Source organism: Ranitomeya variabilis, chromosome 5, assembly GCF_051348905.1.
Source record: "Ranitomeya variabilis isolate aRanVar5 chromosome 5, aRanVar5.hap1, whole genome shotgun sequence".
Taxonomy (NCBI): Eukaryota; Metazoa; Chordata; class Amphibia; order Anura; family Dendrobatidae; genus Ranitomeya; species Ranitomeya variabilis.
In genome coordinates, this window is record NC_135236.1 from 9,305,448 (window position 1) to 9,323,097 (window position 17,650).

General features: G+C 55.0%; 1 protein-coding gene across 1 annotated transcript; it reads left to right on the forward strand.

The window, feature by feature from the left end:
* Window positions 1–343: 343 nt before the first annotated feature.
* On the forward strand, window positions 344–16,737 carry FBXO24 (F-box protein 24). The gene is made up of 10 exons (XM_077260732.1): window positions 344–456; window positions 3,864–3,941; window positions 4,291–4,462; window positions 6,400–6,644; window positions 6,981–7,209; window positions 9,412–9,570; window positions 9,647–9,768; window positions 12,427–12,558; window positions 13,492–13,662; window positions 16,328–16,737. The coding sequence occupies exons 1-10, from the start codon at window positions 415–417 to the stop codon at window positions 16,658–16,660; spliced, it is 1,683 nt and encodes a 560-aa protein (XP_077116847.1). The 5' UTR covers window positions 344–414; the 3' UTR covers window positions 16,661–16,737.
* The last annotated feature ends 913 nt before the right edge of the window (window positions 16,738–17,650 follow it).

A 17,650-nucleotide genomic window follows, 5' to 3' on the forward strand; every position in this document is an offset into this window, starting at 1 on the left:
AGGGATGTTTGTAAAAGACCCAGACGGGTGCAGCGTCACTCGTTACTTGATTTTTGGCAATCACAAATTTTTTTTTTTCTTTATTGTGATGTATAATTTATCTGACTAAATAATGAAACATTTCCAAACCTGTGAGAGTGCGGCTGATAGAACGCCAATTGATTTGATGGTGACACCCCCAGTCCAGCCGGCTCCCCCCCCCCCCCCCCCCGCACTAGCCGCGTGCACTTCATTCCTATCTATCAGCGCTGATGATGTCACAGTGTCGGCCGTGATGATGTCGCAGTGTCGGCCCTGATGATGTCACAGTGTCGGAACCCTGAGTGGCTGCAGGGACAGTTCCGCGGACATTACACTCGGAGCTGTGGACATCACTAACCCCACAAGTCCTCACCTTAGTCACATGACAGGAGGATGAAGAGGACGGCCAGTGACAGCCCCGGCTGCTCCGTACAGGTCTGTGCTATCTGGGAACCAAAGATACTAATGAGCAGCAGATCGCTACTTTCATCATTCCAAAACCTTAATCCCAAACCTAACAATATGAAATGCGCTTTTGATTGGTGGCAACCAATCAGATCGCTGCTTTTATTTTCTGAATTAGTAACTGGGAATTAGTGACTGGGGAGATCACACATGGAGCCCAGCGACCAATCCAATATCAGCTTTGTGTTACCACCACTGAATGTACACATCTGATTGGTTGCTTTGGGCGATGTCCTGACACAGGAGGCATCGTTACTTGTGCTGTGTCGTATTCAGGAGCAGGATGCAACAGGAACGGTCGGAGAGCGGAGCAGGGATCGTAGTGGAGAGCGGAGCGGGAGTGGAGAGCGGAGCAGGGAGTGGAGAGCGGAGCGGGGAGCAGGGAGTGGAGAGCGGAGCAGGGAGTGGAGAGCGGAACGGGGAGCTGGGAATGGAGAGCGGAGCGGGGAGCAGGGAGTGGAGAGTGGAGCTGGGAGCAGGGAGTGGAGAGCGGAGCGGGGAGCATGGAGCATAGTGGAGAGCGGAGCAGGGAGCGTAGTGGAGAGCGGAGCAGGGAGCGTAGTGGAGAGCGGAGCGGGAAGCAGGGAGTGGAGAGCGGAGCAGGGAGTGGAGAGCGGAGCGGGGAGCTGGGAATGGAGAGCGGAGCGGGGAGCAGGGAGTGGAGAGCGGAGCGAGGAGCAGGGAGTGGAGAGCGGAGCGAGGAGCAGGGAGTGGAGAGCGGAGCGGGGAGCATGGAGCGTAGTGGAGAGCGGGGAGTGGAGCAGGGAGCGTAGTGGAGAGCGGAGCGGGAACGGAAGTGGGAGCAGAGCGGGGAGCAGAACAGGGATCGTAGTGGAGAGCGGAGCGGGGAGTGGAGCAGGGAGCGTAGTGGAGCAGGGAGCGGAACTGGGAGTGGAGCGGGGAGCGGAGCAGAGAGCGTAGTGGAGAGCGGAGTGGGGAGCAGGAAGCATAGTGGAGAGCAGAGCGGGGAGCAGGGAGTGTAGTGGAGAGTGGAGCAGGGAGCGTAGTGGAGAGCGGGGAGTGGAGCAGGGAGCATAGTGGAGAGCGGAGCGGGAACGGAAGTGGGAGCGTAGTGGAGAGCAGAGCGGGGAGCAGAACAGGGATCGTAGTGGAGAGCGGAGCGGGGAGTGGAGCAGGGAGCGTAGTGGAGAGCAGAGCGGGGAGCGTAGTGGAGAGCGGATCAGGGAGCAGGGAGCGTAGTGGAGAGCGGAGCAGGGAGCGTAATGGAGAGCAGAGCAGGGAGCGTAGTGGAGAGCGGAGCAGGGAGTGTAGTGGAGAGCGGAGCGGGGAGCAGGGAGTGTAGTGGAGAGCGGAGCAGGGAGCGTAGTGGAAAGCGGGGAGTGGAGCAGGGAGCGTAGTGGAGAGCGGAGCGGGAACGGAAGTGGGAGCGTAGTGGAGAGCAGAGCGGGGAGCAGAGCAGGGATCGTAGTGGAGAGCGGAGCGGGGAGCAGAGCAGGGAGCGTAGTGGAGAGCAGAGCGGGGAGCGTAGTGGAGAGCGGATCAGGGAGCAGGGAGCGTAGTGGAGAGCGGAGCAGGGAGTGTAGTGGAGAGCGGAGCGGAACTGGGAGCATAGTAGAGAGCAGAGCGGGGAGCGAAACTGGCAGCTTAGTGGAGAGAGGAGTAGGGAGTGTAGTGGGGAGCGGAGCAGGGAGCGTAGTGGAGAGCGGAGCAGGGAGCGTAGTGGAGAGCAGAGCAGGGAGTGTAGTGGAGAGCGGAGCAGGGAATGGAACTGGGAGCGTAGTGGAGAGCGGAGCGGGGAGCGGAGCTGGGAGCGTAGTGGAGAGCGGAGCAGGGAGCGTACTGGAGAGCGGAGCGGGGAGAAGGGAGCGTAGTGGAGAGCGGAGCAGGGAGCGTAATGGAGAGCGGAGCAGGGAGCATAGTGGAGAGCGGAGAAGAACTGGGAGTGTAGTGGAGAAAGGAGTAGGGAGTGTAGTGGGGAGTGGAGCAGGGAGCGTAGTGGAGCGGAACAGAGAGCGGGGTGCGGAGTGAGTAGCAGAAGGGAGAGTGGAACAGAGCATGGAGCAGAACGGAGAGCAGAACCGGAAGCGGAGCAGGGAGTGAAATGGAGAGTGGAGGGCGGAGCAGGGAGTGGAATGGAGAGCGGAAAGGAGAGCAGAGCAGGGAGCGGAGCAGGGAGCATATTGGAGAGCGGAGCGGGGAGCAGAACAGAGAGCGGAGAGGGGAGCGGAGCAGGGAGCAGAATGGAGTGCGGACCGGGTAGCGTAGCAGGAAGTGGAAAGGAGAGCGGAGAAGGGAGCAAAACGGGGAGCAGAGCGGGGAGCAGAATGGAGAGTGGAGCGGGGTGCGGAGCAGGGAGCGGAACAGGGAGCAGAGCGGGGAACGGAACGGAGAGCGTAACAGAGAGCAGAGCGGAGAGCGGAACGGGGAAAAGAAAGGAGAGCGGAGCGGGGAGCGGAACGGAGACCGGAACTTGGATTGGAGCGGGGAGCAGAACGGAGAGCAGGGGGCGGAACGGAGAGTGGATCGGAGAGCAGAGTAGGGAGCAGAGAGGGCAGTGGAGAGCGGAGCGGAATGGACAGCAGAGAGAGGAGTGGAGTGGGAAGCGAGGAGCAGAACGGAGAGTGGAACGGGAAGCGGAGGGGAGCAGAACGGAGAGCGGAACGGGAAGCGGAGGGGAGCAGAACAGAGAGCGGAACAGGGAGCGGAACGAGAAGCAGAAGGGAGCAGAACGGAGAGCGGGGAGCGGAGTGAGGAGCACAAGAGAGAGCAGAACAGAGAGTGGGGAGGAGAACGGAGAGCAGAACGGGAAGCGGAGCGGGGAGCGGAACAGAGAGAGCGAAGCGGGGAGCGGAACGGAGAGTGGAATGCAAAGTGGGGAGCAAAACGGAGAGCGTAGCGGGGAGCTGAATGGAGGGCAGAGAAGGGAACCGAGTGGGAAGCAGGGAGCAGGACAGAGAGTGGAACAGGAAGCGGAGGGGAGCAGAACGGCGAGCGGAACAGGGAGCGGAATGGGATGCGGAAGGGAGTAGAACGGGGAGCAGAGTGAGGAGCAGAAGGGAGAATAGAACAGAGAGTGGGGAGCAGAACGGAGAGAACGGGAAGCGGAACGGGGAGCGGAACGGAGAGTGGAACGCAGAGTGGGGAGCGAAACGGAGAGCGGAGCGGGTAGCTGAACGGAGGGCAGAGAGGGGAACGGAGTGGGAAGTGGGGAGCAGGACGGAGAGTGGAACATGAAGCGGAGGGAAGCAGAACGGAGAGCGGAGCGGAGAGCGGAGCGGAGATCACAATTACATAGTGAGCAGCACAGAGGATTTTAGGGGCACAGTGTGCTGGTCTTGTTTGAGATCACAGTTACATAGGGAGCAGCACAGAGGATTTCAGAGCCTGATAATGAATGACTCCAATCTCCATTGCAGGTAAAGCAACAATGTCTGGAGCGAGCACCGAATCCCGGAGGAAGGAATGTCACCCTGCAAGACCTACCCCATGAGCTGGTGAGTCACTGTCACCTCCAGAGCTGCACTCAGTCTGCTGCCACATCCTGTCCTATCCTCCAGTCACCTCCAGAGCTGCACTCTCTGATTTTCTGTGACATCGTGTCTCATCTTCCTGTCAGCTGGACTGACTGGAGGATAAGACACGATGTAACAGCAGAATAGTGCGTGCAGCTCTGGAGGTGACTGGAGGATAAGACACGATGTAACAGCAGAATAGTGAGTGCAGCTCTGGAGGTGACAGGAGGATAAGACACAATGTAACAGCAGAATAGTGAGTGCAGATCTAGAGGTGAGTGCAGAATAGTGAGTGCAGCTCTGGAGGTGACCCCACGTTGCTCTCCCACAGGTGCAGCACGTTATCTCCTTCCTCTCGGTCCGGGACGTGGTCCTCCTCGGGGAGACGTGTCACTTTCTGCACCAGGTGTGTAACAGCCCGAGAACCTGGAGGAGCCTGTACCAGAAGATCCGACCATGCGAGACGGAGGCCGTAGACTGGAGGAGACAGGTCATCCTGCACTGTAAGGAGGGGCACAGGTCAGAGGTTATTGTGGAGGTCAGGACATCCTGTACTGTGTGGAGGGGCACAGGTCAGAGGTCAATGTGGAGGTCAGGACATCCTGTACTGTGTGGAGGGGCACAGGTCAGAGGTTATTGTGGAGGTCAGGACATCCTGTACTGTGTGGAGGGGCACAGGTCAGAGGTCAATGTGGAGGTCAGGACATCCTGTACTGTATGGAGGGGCACAGGTCAGAGGTCGGTGTGGAGGTAAGGTCACGCTGCACTGTAAAGAGGGGGCACAGATCAGAGGTCAATGTGGAGGTCAGGACATCCTGTACTGTATGAAGGGGCACAGGTCAGAGGTCGGTGTGGAGGTCAGGTCATCCAGTACTGTATGGAGGGGCACAGGTCAGAGGTTATTGTGGAGGTCAGGTCATCCAGTACTGTATGGAGGGGCACAGGTCAGAGGTCATTGTGGAGGTAAGGTCATCCTGTACTGTATGGAGGGGCACAGGTCAGAGGTCGGTGTGGAGGTAAGGTCACGCTGCACTGTAAAGAGGGGGCACAGATCAGAGGTCAATGTGGAGGTCAGGTCATCCTGTACTGTATGGAGGGGCACAGGTCAGAGGTCGGTGTGGAGGTCAGGTCATCCAGTACTGTATGGAGGGGCACAGGTCAGAGGTCATTGTGAAGGTCAGGTCATCCTGTACTGTATGGAGGGGCACAGGTCAGAGGTCGGTGTGGAGGTAAGGTCACGCTGCACTGTAAAGAGGGGGCACAGATCAGAGGTCAATGTGGAGGTCAGGACATCCTGTACTGTATGGAGGGGCACAGGTCAGAGGTCGGTGTGGAGGTCAGGTCATCCAGTACTGTATGGAGGGGCACAGGTCAGAGGTCGGTGTGGAGGTCAGGACATCCTGTACTGTATGGAGGGGCACAGGTCAGAGGTCGGTGTGGAGGTCAGGTCATCCTGTACTGTAAGGAGGGGCACAGGTCAGAGGTCGATGTGAAGGTCAGGTCATCCTGTACTGTATGGAGGGGCACAGGTCAGAGGTCATTGTGGAGGTAAGGTCATCCTGTACTGTATGGAGGGGCACAGGTCTGAGGTCGGTGTGGAGGTCAGGACATCCTGTACTGTATGGAGGGGCACAGGTCAGAGGTCGGTGTGGAGGTCAGGTCATCCAGTACTGTATGGAGGGGCACAGGTCAGAGGTCGGTGTGGAGGTCAGGTCATCCTGTACTGTAAGGAGGGGCACAGGTCAGAGGTCGATGTGAAGGTCAGGTCATCCTGTACTGTATGGAGGGGCACAGGTCAGAGGTCGGTGTGGAGGTCAGGACATCCTGTACTGTATGGAGGGGCACAGGTCAGAGGTCGATGTGAAGGTCAGGTCATCCTGTACTGTATGGAGGGGCACAGGTCAGAGGTCGGTGTGGGGGTCAGGTCATCCTGTACTGTATGGAGGGGCACAGGTCAGAGGTCATTGTGGAGGTAAGGTCATCCTGTACTGTATGGAGGGGCACAGGTCTGAGGTCGGTGTGGAGGTCAGGACATCCTGTACTGTAAGGAGGGGCACAGGTCAGAGGTCGGTGTGGAGGTCAGGTCATCCTGTACTGTAAGGAGGGGCACAGATCAGAGGTCGGTGTGGGGGTCAGGTCATCCTGTACTGTATGGAGGGGCACAGGTCAGAGGTCGGTGTGGAGGTCAGGACATCCTGTACTGTATGGAGGGGCACAGGTCAGAGGTCGGTGTGGAGGTCAGGACATTCTGTACTATATGAAGGGGCACAGGTCAGAGGTCATTGTGGAGGTAAGGTCATCCTGTACTGTATGGAGGGGCACAGGTCAGAGGTCGGTGTGGAGGTCAGGTCGTCCTGTACTATATGGAGGGGCACAGGTCAGAGGTCGGTGTGGAGGTCAGTGACCAGCAGAGGCCGCCATCTTGCCTGCTTTCTTCCAGACACAAAAGGGCTGTTCTTCCACCATTTTCCCAGTCGCCAGCGCCAGTGTGATCGGATCGTGACCCCCATCAGCCCCAGTGGCTTCCAGCGCTTCCTCGCGATGGTGGACAACCTGTGTGTCCTGGACTACACGGGGGCGCTCTACCACCTCCGCCACAGCTTCAGCACCGCCAGCTACACAGTCACCCGTGGACACTGGAGGACCTACCTGCAGTGCGTGCCGCTGTGCCAGGACGTCAAAGATGTGAGCTCCACCTCATGGAGGCTGTGCTGGGCCTTGTAGTGTGTCGTACAGTGACGTCATGGTAACCTGGGGTGATTTCAGTGTTGTTTCCATGGCGTCATTACTGACTTATTCTTGTGTTTCCATGGTAACGCTGTCTACTCCAGTGTTGTTTCTATTGTAACACCAGATTTGTCGTGTTGTGTCCATGGTGACATTGCCTGTTTTAGATTTGATTTCATGGTGACTGATGTTGGTAACGCCTAGTAACGACATTGTGTTGTTTCCATGGTTACACACGTCATTATGTTTCCATGGTAATGCTGTACAATCCCCTCTTTCCGACATATTGTGCAGTTCACCTGTGACTCGAAGAGCGGCACCTTCTACCGCAGGTATCTGTACGTCCTCGCCTCTCGAGAGGTCCTTGACAACGAGGAGGTCTCCAGACGGTGTGACTGCGTGGAGATCTACACCCAGGCCTCCGGACAGCGCGTCTTCAGGATGACCTTTCACCCGTCTATCAACTTGAAGAAGATCTCACTGCTGGGCGCGGAGGCGGAGAAGCAGCTATTGCTGCTGACAGGTGATGATGGCGGCCGGGGGCGTTCTGGCCCATCACATCACTCACGGGCCCATGATTCACCGTCACATCACTGATCGTCACATCACTGACTGACCCATCACTGACTGAAACATCACTGACTGAACCATCACTGACCGACCCATCACTGACTGAAACATCACTGACCTACCCATCACATCACTGACTGGCCCATCACTGACCGACTCATCACTGACCGACCCATCACTGACCATCACATCACTGACCGACCCATCACTGACCGACCCATCACTGACCATCACATCACTGACTGACCCATCACAGGCCCATCATTCACCGTCACATCACTGACCGTCACATCACTGACCGACCCATCACTGACCGACCCATCACTGACCGACCCATCACTGACTGACCCATCACTGACCAACCCATCACAGGCCCATCACATCACTGACCGACCCATCACAGGCCCATCACATCACTGACCATCACATCACTGACTGACCCATCACTGACCGACCCATCACTGATCGACCCATCACTGACCATCACATCACTGACCATCACATGACTGACCGTCACATCACTGACCGACCCATCACAGGCCCATCACATCACTGACCATCACATCACTGACTGACCCATCACTGACTGACCCATCACTGACCGTCACATCACTGACTGACCCATCGCTGACTGACCTATCACTGACCGACTCATCACTGACCGACCCATCACATCACTGACCGGCCCATCACTGACCGACTCATCACTGACCGACCCATCACTGACCATCACATCACTGACCGACCCATCACTGACCGACCCATCACTGACCATCACATCACTGACTGAACCATCACTGACCGACCCATCACTGACCGACTCATCACTGACCGACCCATCACATCACTGACCGGCCCATCACTGACCGACTCATCACTGACGATCACATCACTGACCGACCCATCACTGACCGACTCATCACTGACCGACTCATCACTGACCGACCCATCACTGACGATCACATCACTGACCGACCCATCACTGACCGACTCATCACTGACCGACTCATCACTGACCGACCCATCACTGACCGTCACATCACTGACCGTCACATCACTGACTGACCCATCACTGACCGACCAATCACTGACCGACCCATCACTGACCATCACATCACTGACCGTCACATCACTGACCGACCCATCACTGACCGACCAATCACTGACCGACCCATCACTGACCATCACATCACTGACTGACCCATCACAGGCACATCATTCACCGTCACATCACTGACCGTCACATCACTTACCGTCACATCACTGACCGTCACATCACTGACCGACCCATCACTGACCATCACATCACTGACCGGCCCATCACTGACCGACTCATCACTGACCGACCCATCACTGACGATCACATCACTGACCGACCCATCACTGACCGACTCATCACTGACCGACTCATCACTGACCGACCCATCACTGACCGTCACATCACTGACCGTCACATCACTGACCGACCCATCACTGACTGACCAATCACTGACCGACCCATCACTGACCATCACATCACTGACTGACCCATCACAGGCACATCATTCACTGTCACATCACTGACCGTCACATCACTGACCGTCACTTCACTGACCGACCCATCACTGACCATAACATCAATGACCATCACATCACTGACCGTCACATCACTGACTGACCCATCACTGACTGACCCATCACTGACCATCACATCACTGACCATCACATCACTGACCGTCACATCACTGACTGACCCATCACTGACTGACCCATCACTGACTGAATCATCACTGACCGACTCATCACTGACCGTCACATCACTGTCCGTCACATCATTGACTACCCATCACTGACTGAACCATCACTGACCGTCACATCACTGACCGTTACATCACTGACCGACCCATCACTGACCGGCCCAACACTGACTGACCCATCACTGACCATCACATCACTGACCGACCCATCACTGACCATCATATCACTGACTGACCCATCACATCACTGACCGTCACATCACTGAACGGCCCAACACTGACCGGCCCATCACTGACCGGCCCAACACTGACTGGCCCAACACTGACTGGCCCATCACTGACCGTCACATCACTGACCATCACATCCTGACCGTCACTGATCATCACAGGAGGGTAATCCATGGCCCCTGTTTCCATAGAGATGGGGAAGGTTTACAGCATCAGCATCAATGAACTTTCCCTGAACCAGCCTCGAACCTACACCACCCAGCTGACCCTGAGGGAAATATCCAGCGATCCGGCCCCGCGGCCCGTCGCCCAGATGTGCAGCCACCAGAGCAGCGCCCTGTACGTCACAGGTGAGAGGAAGTCATCAGCCAGGCGTGCGGCACCACCTCCATGAGAGGCCGCATCACCTCCATCTTGTCTCCACAGACGACGGTGCCGCGTTCCTGGAGGTTCACTCTCTGGCCGTCTACAAGGATTTATTTGGAACCATCCGTGGGTTTAACCATCAGGAAATGCAGACGCCGCGACCGATAACTCTGCCCACCAAGGTCAGCCATGAATGTAATGTGTCCTGTCATGGCCGCCATCTTCATGTCCTGTATACACTGTGTGGCCTTATATATCACACTGACCCCCGACCATAGATATACGGAGACCGTCATGGCCGCCATCTTCATGTCCTGTACACTGTGTGGTCTTATATATCACCCTGACCCCGACCATAGATATACGAGACCGTCATGGCCGCCATCTTCATGTCCTGTACACTGTGTGGCCTTATATATCACCCTGACCCCCGACCATAGATATACGGAGACCGTCATGGCCGCCATCTTCATGTCCTGTATACAGTGTGTGGTCTTATATATCACACTGACCCCGACCATAGATATACTGAGACCGTCATGGCCGCCATCTTCATGTCCTGTATACAGTGTGTGGTCTTATATATCACACTGACCCCGACCATAGATATACTGAGACCGTCATGGCCGCCTTCTTCATGTCCTGTACACTGTGTGGCCTTATATATCACACTGACCCCGACCATAGATATACGGAGACCGTCATGGCCGCCTTCTTCATGTCCTGTACACTGTGTGGTCTTATATATCACCCTGACCCCGACCATAGATATACGAAGACCGTCATGGCCGCCATCTTCATGTCCTGTATACAGTGTGTGGCCTTATATATCACCCTGACCCCGACCATAGATATACGGAGACCGTCATGGCCGCCATCTTCATGTCCTATATACACTGTGTGGTCTTATATATCACACTGACCCCGACCATAGATATACGGAGACCGTCATGGCCGCCATCTTCATGTCCTGTATACAGTGTGTGGCCTTATATATCACACTGACCCCCGACCATAGATATACGGAGACCGTCATGGCCGCCATCTTCATGTCCTATATACACTGTGTGGTCTTATATATCACACTGACCCCGACCATAGATATACGGAGACCGTCATGGCCGCCATCTTCATGTCCTGTATACAGTGTGTGGTCTTATATATCACCCTGACCCCGACCATAGATATACGGAGACCGTCATGGCCGCCATCTTCATGTCCTGTATACAGTGTGTGGTCTTATATATCACACTGACCCCGACCATAGATATACTGAGACCGTCATGGCCGCCTTCTTCATGTCCTGTACACTGTGTGGCCTTATATATCACACTGACCCCGACCATAGATATACGGAGACCGTCATGGCCGCCATCCTCATGTCCTGTATACAGTGTGTGGTCTTATATATCACCCTGACCCCGACCATAGATATACGGAGACCGTCATGGCCGCCATCTTCATGTCCTGTATACACTGTGTGGCCTTATATATCACACTGACCCCCGACCATAGATATACGGAGACCGTCATGGCCGCCATCTTCATGTCCTGTATACACTGTGTGGCCTTATATATCACCCTGACCCCGACCATAGATATACGGAGACCGTCATGGCCGCCATCTTCATGTCCTGTAAACACTGTGTGGTCTTATATATCACACTGACCCCCGACCATAGATATACGGAGACCGTCATGGCCGCCATCTTCATGTCCTGTACACTGTGTGGCCTTATATATCACCCTGACCCCGACCATAGATATACGGAGACCGTCATGGCCGCCATCTTCATGTCCTGTATACAGTGTGTGGCCTTATATATCACACTGACCCCCGACCATAGATATACGGAGACCGTCATGGCCACCATCCTCATGTCCTGTATACAGTGTGTGGTCTTATATATCACACTGACCCCCGACCATAGATATACGAGACCGTCATGGCCGCCATCTTCATGTCCTGTATACACTGTGTGGCCTTATATATCACACTGACCCCCGACCATAGATATACGGAGACATTCATGGCCGCCATCTTCATGTCCTGTATACACTGTGTGGCCTTATATATCACACTGACCCCCGACCATAGATATACGGAGACATTCATGGCCGCCATCTTCATGTCCTGTATACACTGTGTGGCCTTATATATCACACTGACTCCTGACCATAGATATACGAGACCGTCATGGCCGCCATCTTCATGTCCTGTACACTGTGTGGCCTTATATATCACACTGACCCCGACCATAGATATACGGAGACCGTCATGGCCGCCATCTTCATGTCCTGTATACAGTGTGTGGCCTTATATATCACCCTGACCCCGACCATAGATATACGGAGACCGTCATGGCCGCCATCTTCATGTCCTGTATACAGTGTGTGGCCTTATATATCACACTGACCCCCGACCATAGATATACGGAGACATTCATGGCGACCATCTTCATGTCCTGTATACAGTGTGTGGTCTTATATATCACACTGACCCCGACCATAGATATACGGAGACCGTCATGGCCACCATCCTCATGTCCTGTATACACTGTGTGGCCTTATATATCACACTGACCCCCGACCATAGATATACGGAGACCGTCATGGCCGCCATCTTCATGTCCTGTACACTGTGTGGCCCTATATATCACACTGACCCCCGACCATAGATATACGGAGACCGTCATGGCCGCCATCTTCATGTCCTGTATACAGTGTGTGGTCTTATATATCACACTGACCCCGACCATAGATATACGGAGACCGTCATCCTCCCTCAGACAATTTGTATGACTGTGAGGTTATCTGACGTGTTTGTGCTTGTCCTGCAGGTGGCGCTCTGCTCACTGGGGATTAATCACCTCGCCTTAGTGGATGAATTTGGGAGAATATTTATGCAAGGAAGCAACCGCTTTGGACAGCTGGGCACTGGCGACAAGATCGACAGAGGAGACCCCTGTCAGGTAAAGACCAAGACCCTCCACCTAGCCTCTGTCCTCAGTCTACCTCCCAACACCTGCCCTGTCCTCCATCTCTACTCCCTTTGGCCTCACACTCCATCCACCTTTCCCCTCTGCATATGATCTCCATTTTCCTTCCCCTGTCCTCCATCCCCCTTCCCAGCCTCTGTCCTCCATCTCCCCTTCCCCTGTCCTCTGTCCCCCATCCTCCCGGCCTCTGTCCCCCATCCTCCCGGCCTCTGTCCCCCATCCTCCCGGCCTCTGTCCCCATCCTCCCGGCCTCTGTCCCCCATCCTCCCAGCCTCTGTCCCCCATCCTCCCGGCCTCTGTCCCCCATCCTCCCAGCCTCTGTCCCCCATCCTCCCGGCCTCTGTCCCCATCCTCCCGGCCTCTGTCCCCCATCCTCCCAGCCTCTGTCCCCCATCCTCCCGGCCTCTGTCCCCCATCCTCCCGGCCTCTGTCCCCCATCCTCCCGGCCTCTGTCCCCATCCTCCTGGCCTCTGTCCCCCATCCTCCCGGCCTCTGTCCCCCATCCTCCCGGCCTCTGTCCCCCATCCTCCCGGCCTCTGTCCCCATCCTCCTGGCCTCTGTCCCCCATCCTCCCGGCCTCTGTCCCCCATCCTCCCGGCCTCTGTCCCCCATCCTCCCAGCCTCTGTCCCCCATCCTCCCGGCCTCTGTCCCCCATCCTCCCGGCCTCTGTCCCCCATCCTCCCGGCCTCTGTCCCCCATCCTCCCGGCCTCTGTCCCCATCCTCCTGGCCTCTGTCCCCCATCCTCCCGGCCTCTGTCCCCCATCCTCCCGGCCTCTGTCCCCCATCCTCCCGGCCTCTGTCCCCCATCCTCCCGGCCTCTGTCCCCATCCTCCTGGCCTCTGTCCTCCATCTCCCGTCACCTCGCCTATTCTCCATTACTCAGTCTAGTCTCTTTTCCCCATAGATTCCGTATTACAGGAACCCGATTGACATATTTTGTGGCCTCCACCACACTCTAGTCCTAAGATCCTCCATAGATTCTTTGAAGGAAGTGCATGGCTGCGGGTGTGGTGCCGGGGGCCGCCTCCCTGGATGGCCGAATGGAAGCCCCACTTTTGTCAAGTTGCTTTTGGAGGTGAATAACTTGAAGCTCTGCTGTGTCACATAATAGGCAATGAGGTTATGAGAATGACGGACAGGCTGCCATCACATCACTTCTACTGGTGTTCTAGAAACAGCGAGAGGCAGGAGAGACACAGAGAGAGGCAGGAGAGACAAAGAGAGGCAGGAGAGACACAGAGAGAGGCAGAGACACAGAGAGAGGCAGGAGAGACACAGAGAGAGGCAGGAGAGACAGAGAGGCAGGAGAGACAGAGAGAGGCAGGAGAGACAAAGAGAGGCAGGAGAGACAGAGAGAGGCAGAGAGACACAGAGAGAGGCAGAGAGACACAGAGAGAGGCAGAAGAGATACAGAGAGAGGCAGAGAGACACAGAGAGAGGCAGAAGAGATACAGAGAGAGGCAGGAGAGACAGAGAGGCAGGAGAGACACAGAGAGAGGCAGGAGAGACACAGAGAGAGGCAGGAGAGACACAGAGAGAGGCAGGAGAGACATAGAGAAAGGCAGGAGAGACACGGAGAGAGGCAAGGGAAACAAAAGGAGAGGCAAAGGAGAGACAGAGAGAGGCAGGAGAGACAAGGAGAGAAAGGAAAGGGAGACAGGGAAAGGCAACGAAGACACAGTGAAAGGCAAAGTAAGCACAGAGAGAGGTAAGGCAGACACAGAGAGGCCAAGGGGAAACAGGGAGGCAACATAGGCACAGAGAGAGGCAAGGAAGGCATAGAGAGAGGCATGGGAGGCACACAGTGAGGCAAGGGGGACAGAGAGAGGCAAGATAGGCACAGAAACATTCAAAGGAGGCTCAGAGAGGCAATGGAGGCACAGAGAAAGGCAAGGGACACACAGAGAGTGAAGGGAGGCACAGGGAAGGGCAAGGGAAACACAGAGAGGCAGCAAAGTCACAGAGAGAGGCAATGGAGACAGGGAGAGGCAAGGAAGGCACTGAGAGGCAAGGGAGACAAAAGGTGGCACAGAGAGACAGGGGAGGCACAGAGGGGCAAGAAAGCCACAGAATGAGGCAAGGGAGACACAAAGGCCGGCAATAGAGACACAGAGAGAGGCAAGGGAGGCAGATAGATAGGCAACAGATACAGAGAGAGGAAAGGGAGACACAAAGAGAGGCTAGGGAAACAGAATCAACGGACGCACAGAGAGACGCAAAGGAGGCACATAGATAGTCAAAGCAGACACAGAGAGCGGCAAGAGGCATAAAGAGGCAAGGGAAACACAGAGAGAGGCAAGGGAGGCATAGAGAGAGGTAAGAAAGACACAGAGAGAGGAAAAGGATACACTGAGGCAATGGAGGCACAGAAAGAGGCAAGGGAAACACAGAGGGGCAAGGGAGACTCAGACAGAGACTAGGGAAACAAAGAATCAAGGGAGGCACAGATAAAGGTAAAGGAGGCACAGAGAGAGTTAAAAATAGACACAGAAAGGAAAGGGAGACAGAGAGAGGCAAGGAAGAAAAAAAGTGGCACAGAGAGACAAGGGAGGCACAGCGAGAGGCAAGTGGGACACAGAGAGGTAAGTGAGACACAGAGAGAGGCAGGGGAGTCAGGGGAGGCAAAGCAAGAGTCAAATGAGGCACAGAGAGAGGCAAGGGAGACACAGACAGGCTATGGAGGCACAGAGAGACAAGGGATCCACAGAGACAGTCAAGGAAGACACTGAGAGAGGCAACGGAGGCACAGAGAGAGAAGCAATGGAGACACAGAAAGGAAAAAAGACAGAGAGGCAAGGGAAACAGAATAAACGGAGGCACAGAGATAGAGATCTGTACTCACTGTGTTATCTGTGGTGTTACATAGGACTGCAGGTGACATCTACTACATTATCTGTACTCAGAGTTATCACTGTATTATCTGTGGTGTTACATAGGACTGCAGGTGACATCTACTACATTATTTGTACTCAGAGTTATCACTGTGTTATCTGTGGTGTTACATAGGACTGCAGGTGACATCTACTACATTATCTGTACTCAGAGAGTTATCACTGTGTTATCTGTGGTGTTACATAGGACTGCAAGTGACATCTACTACATTATCTGTACTCAGAGTTATCACTGTGTTATCGGTGGTGTTACATAGGACTGCAGGTGACATCTACTATATTATCTGTACTCAGTTATCACTGTGTTATCTGCAGTGTTACATAGGACTGCAGGTGACATCTAGTACATTATCTGTACTCAGAGAGTTATCACTGTGTTATCTGTGGTGTTACATAGGACTGCAGGTGACATCTACTACATTATCTGTACTCAGAGAGTTATCACTGTGTTATCTGTGGTGTTACATAGGACTGCAGGTGACATCTACTACATTATCTGTACTCAGAGAGTTATCACTGTGTAATCTGTGGTGTTACATAGGACTGCAGGTGTCATCTACTACATTATCTGTATGCAGAGAGTGATCACTGTGTTATCTGTGGTGTTACATAGGACTGCAGGTGACATCTACTACATTATCTGTACTCAGAGAGTGATCACTGTGTTATCTGTGGTGTTACATAGGACTGCAGGTGTCATCTACTACATTATCTGTATGCAGAGAGTTATCACTGTGTTATCTGTGGTGTTACATAGGACTGCAGGTGACATCTACTACATTATCTGTACTCAGAGTTATCACTGTGTTATCTGCTTCCATGTACATAACCACACGTGTCTCCTGGCAGGTTCCGGTGTGTGCCCGCCGTATCTCCTCTACCCGGGACTGTCTGTATATTATGAGCAGTTACGACACCGAGGAGAACATCACGTACTGTGACCGTCCGGGCAGCAGCGGGGAGGAGGACGGGACGATGGCGCAGGCCTGGAAGGAGTGTGTGAACCAGCTACGCCGCTGCACCAATATCCATGAGAGTGTGGCCAAAACCAAGGACTTCATCGGCCACTTGGCCCTGCCGGAAAACCAGAAGGAGCTCCTGTGGGCCGCACTGGACATGATGGAGCGGACAGCCGAGAGCGGGCAGGATGGGCAGCCTCCAACCACAGCTCAAAGAATGTAGCAGAGAAATAAAATGATCTGACAATACAAGAAGTGGAGTCTGTGAGAGAAATACACCCTGTACTGCCTGATACCGCCCTGTACTGCCTGATACCGCCCTGTACTGCCTGATAACACCCTGTACTGCCTGATACCGCCCTGTACTGCCTGATAACACCCTGTACTCCCTGATACCGCCCTGTACTGCCTGATACCGCCCTGTACTGCCTGATACCGCCCTGTACTGCCTGATACCGCCCTGTACTGCCTGATACCGCCCTGTACTGCCTGATAACACCCTGTACTGCCTGATACCGCCCTGTACTGCCTGATAACACCCTGTACTCCCTGATACCGCCCTGTACTGCCTGATACCGCCCTGTACTGCCTGATACCGCCCTGTACTGCCTGATACCGCCCTGTACTGCCTGATACCGCCCTGTACTGCCTGATAACACCCTGTACTGCCTGATACCGCCCTGTACTGCCTGATAACACCCTGTACTCCCTGATACCGCCCTGTACTGCCTGATACCGCCCTGTACTGCCTGATACCGCCCTGTACTGCCTGATAACACCCTGTACTGCCTGATACCGCCCTGTACTGCCTGATAACACCCTGTACTCCCTGATACCGCCCTGTACTGCCTGATACCGCCCTGTACTGCCTGATACCGCCCTGTACTGCCTGATAACACCCTGTACTGCCTGATACCGCCCTGTACTGCCTGATAACACCCTGTACTCCCTGATACCGCCCTGTACTGCCTGATACCGCCCTGTACTGCCTGATAACACCCTGTACTGCCTGATACCGCCCTGTGCTGCCTGATACCACCCTGTACTGCCTGATACCGCCCTGTGCTGCCTGATACCGCCCTGTACTGCCTGATAACACCCTGTACTGCCTGATACCACCCTGTACTGCCTGATACCGCCCTGTACTGCCTGATACCGCCCTGTACTGCCTGATACCGCCCTGTACTGCCTGATACCCCCCTGTACTGCCTAA

Excerpts from the sequence above, each read along its gene's own strand:
- FBXO24 (XM_077260732.1), top strand. The coding sequence starts at position 415 with ATGAAGAGGACGGCCAGTGACAGCCCCGGCTGCTCCGTACAG. Across the intron at positions 457-3,863 it reads GCCCCGGCTGCTCCGTACAG|GTAAAGCAACAATGTCTGGA; the intron begins GTCTGTGCTATC and ends TCTCCATTGCAG. Across the intron at positions 13,663-16,327 it reads TTGTCAAGTTGCTTTTGGAG|GTTCCGGTGTGTGCCCGCCG; the intron begins GTGAATAACTTG and ends GTCTCCTGGCAG.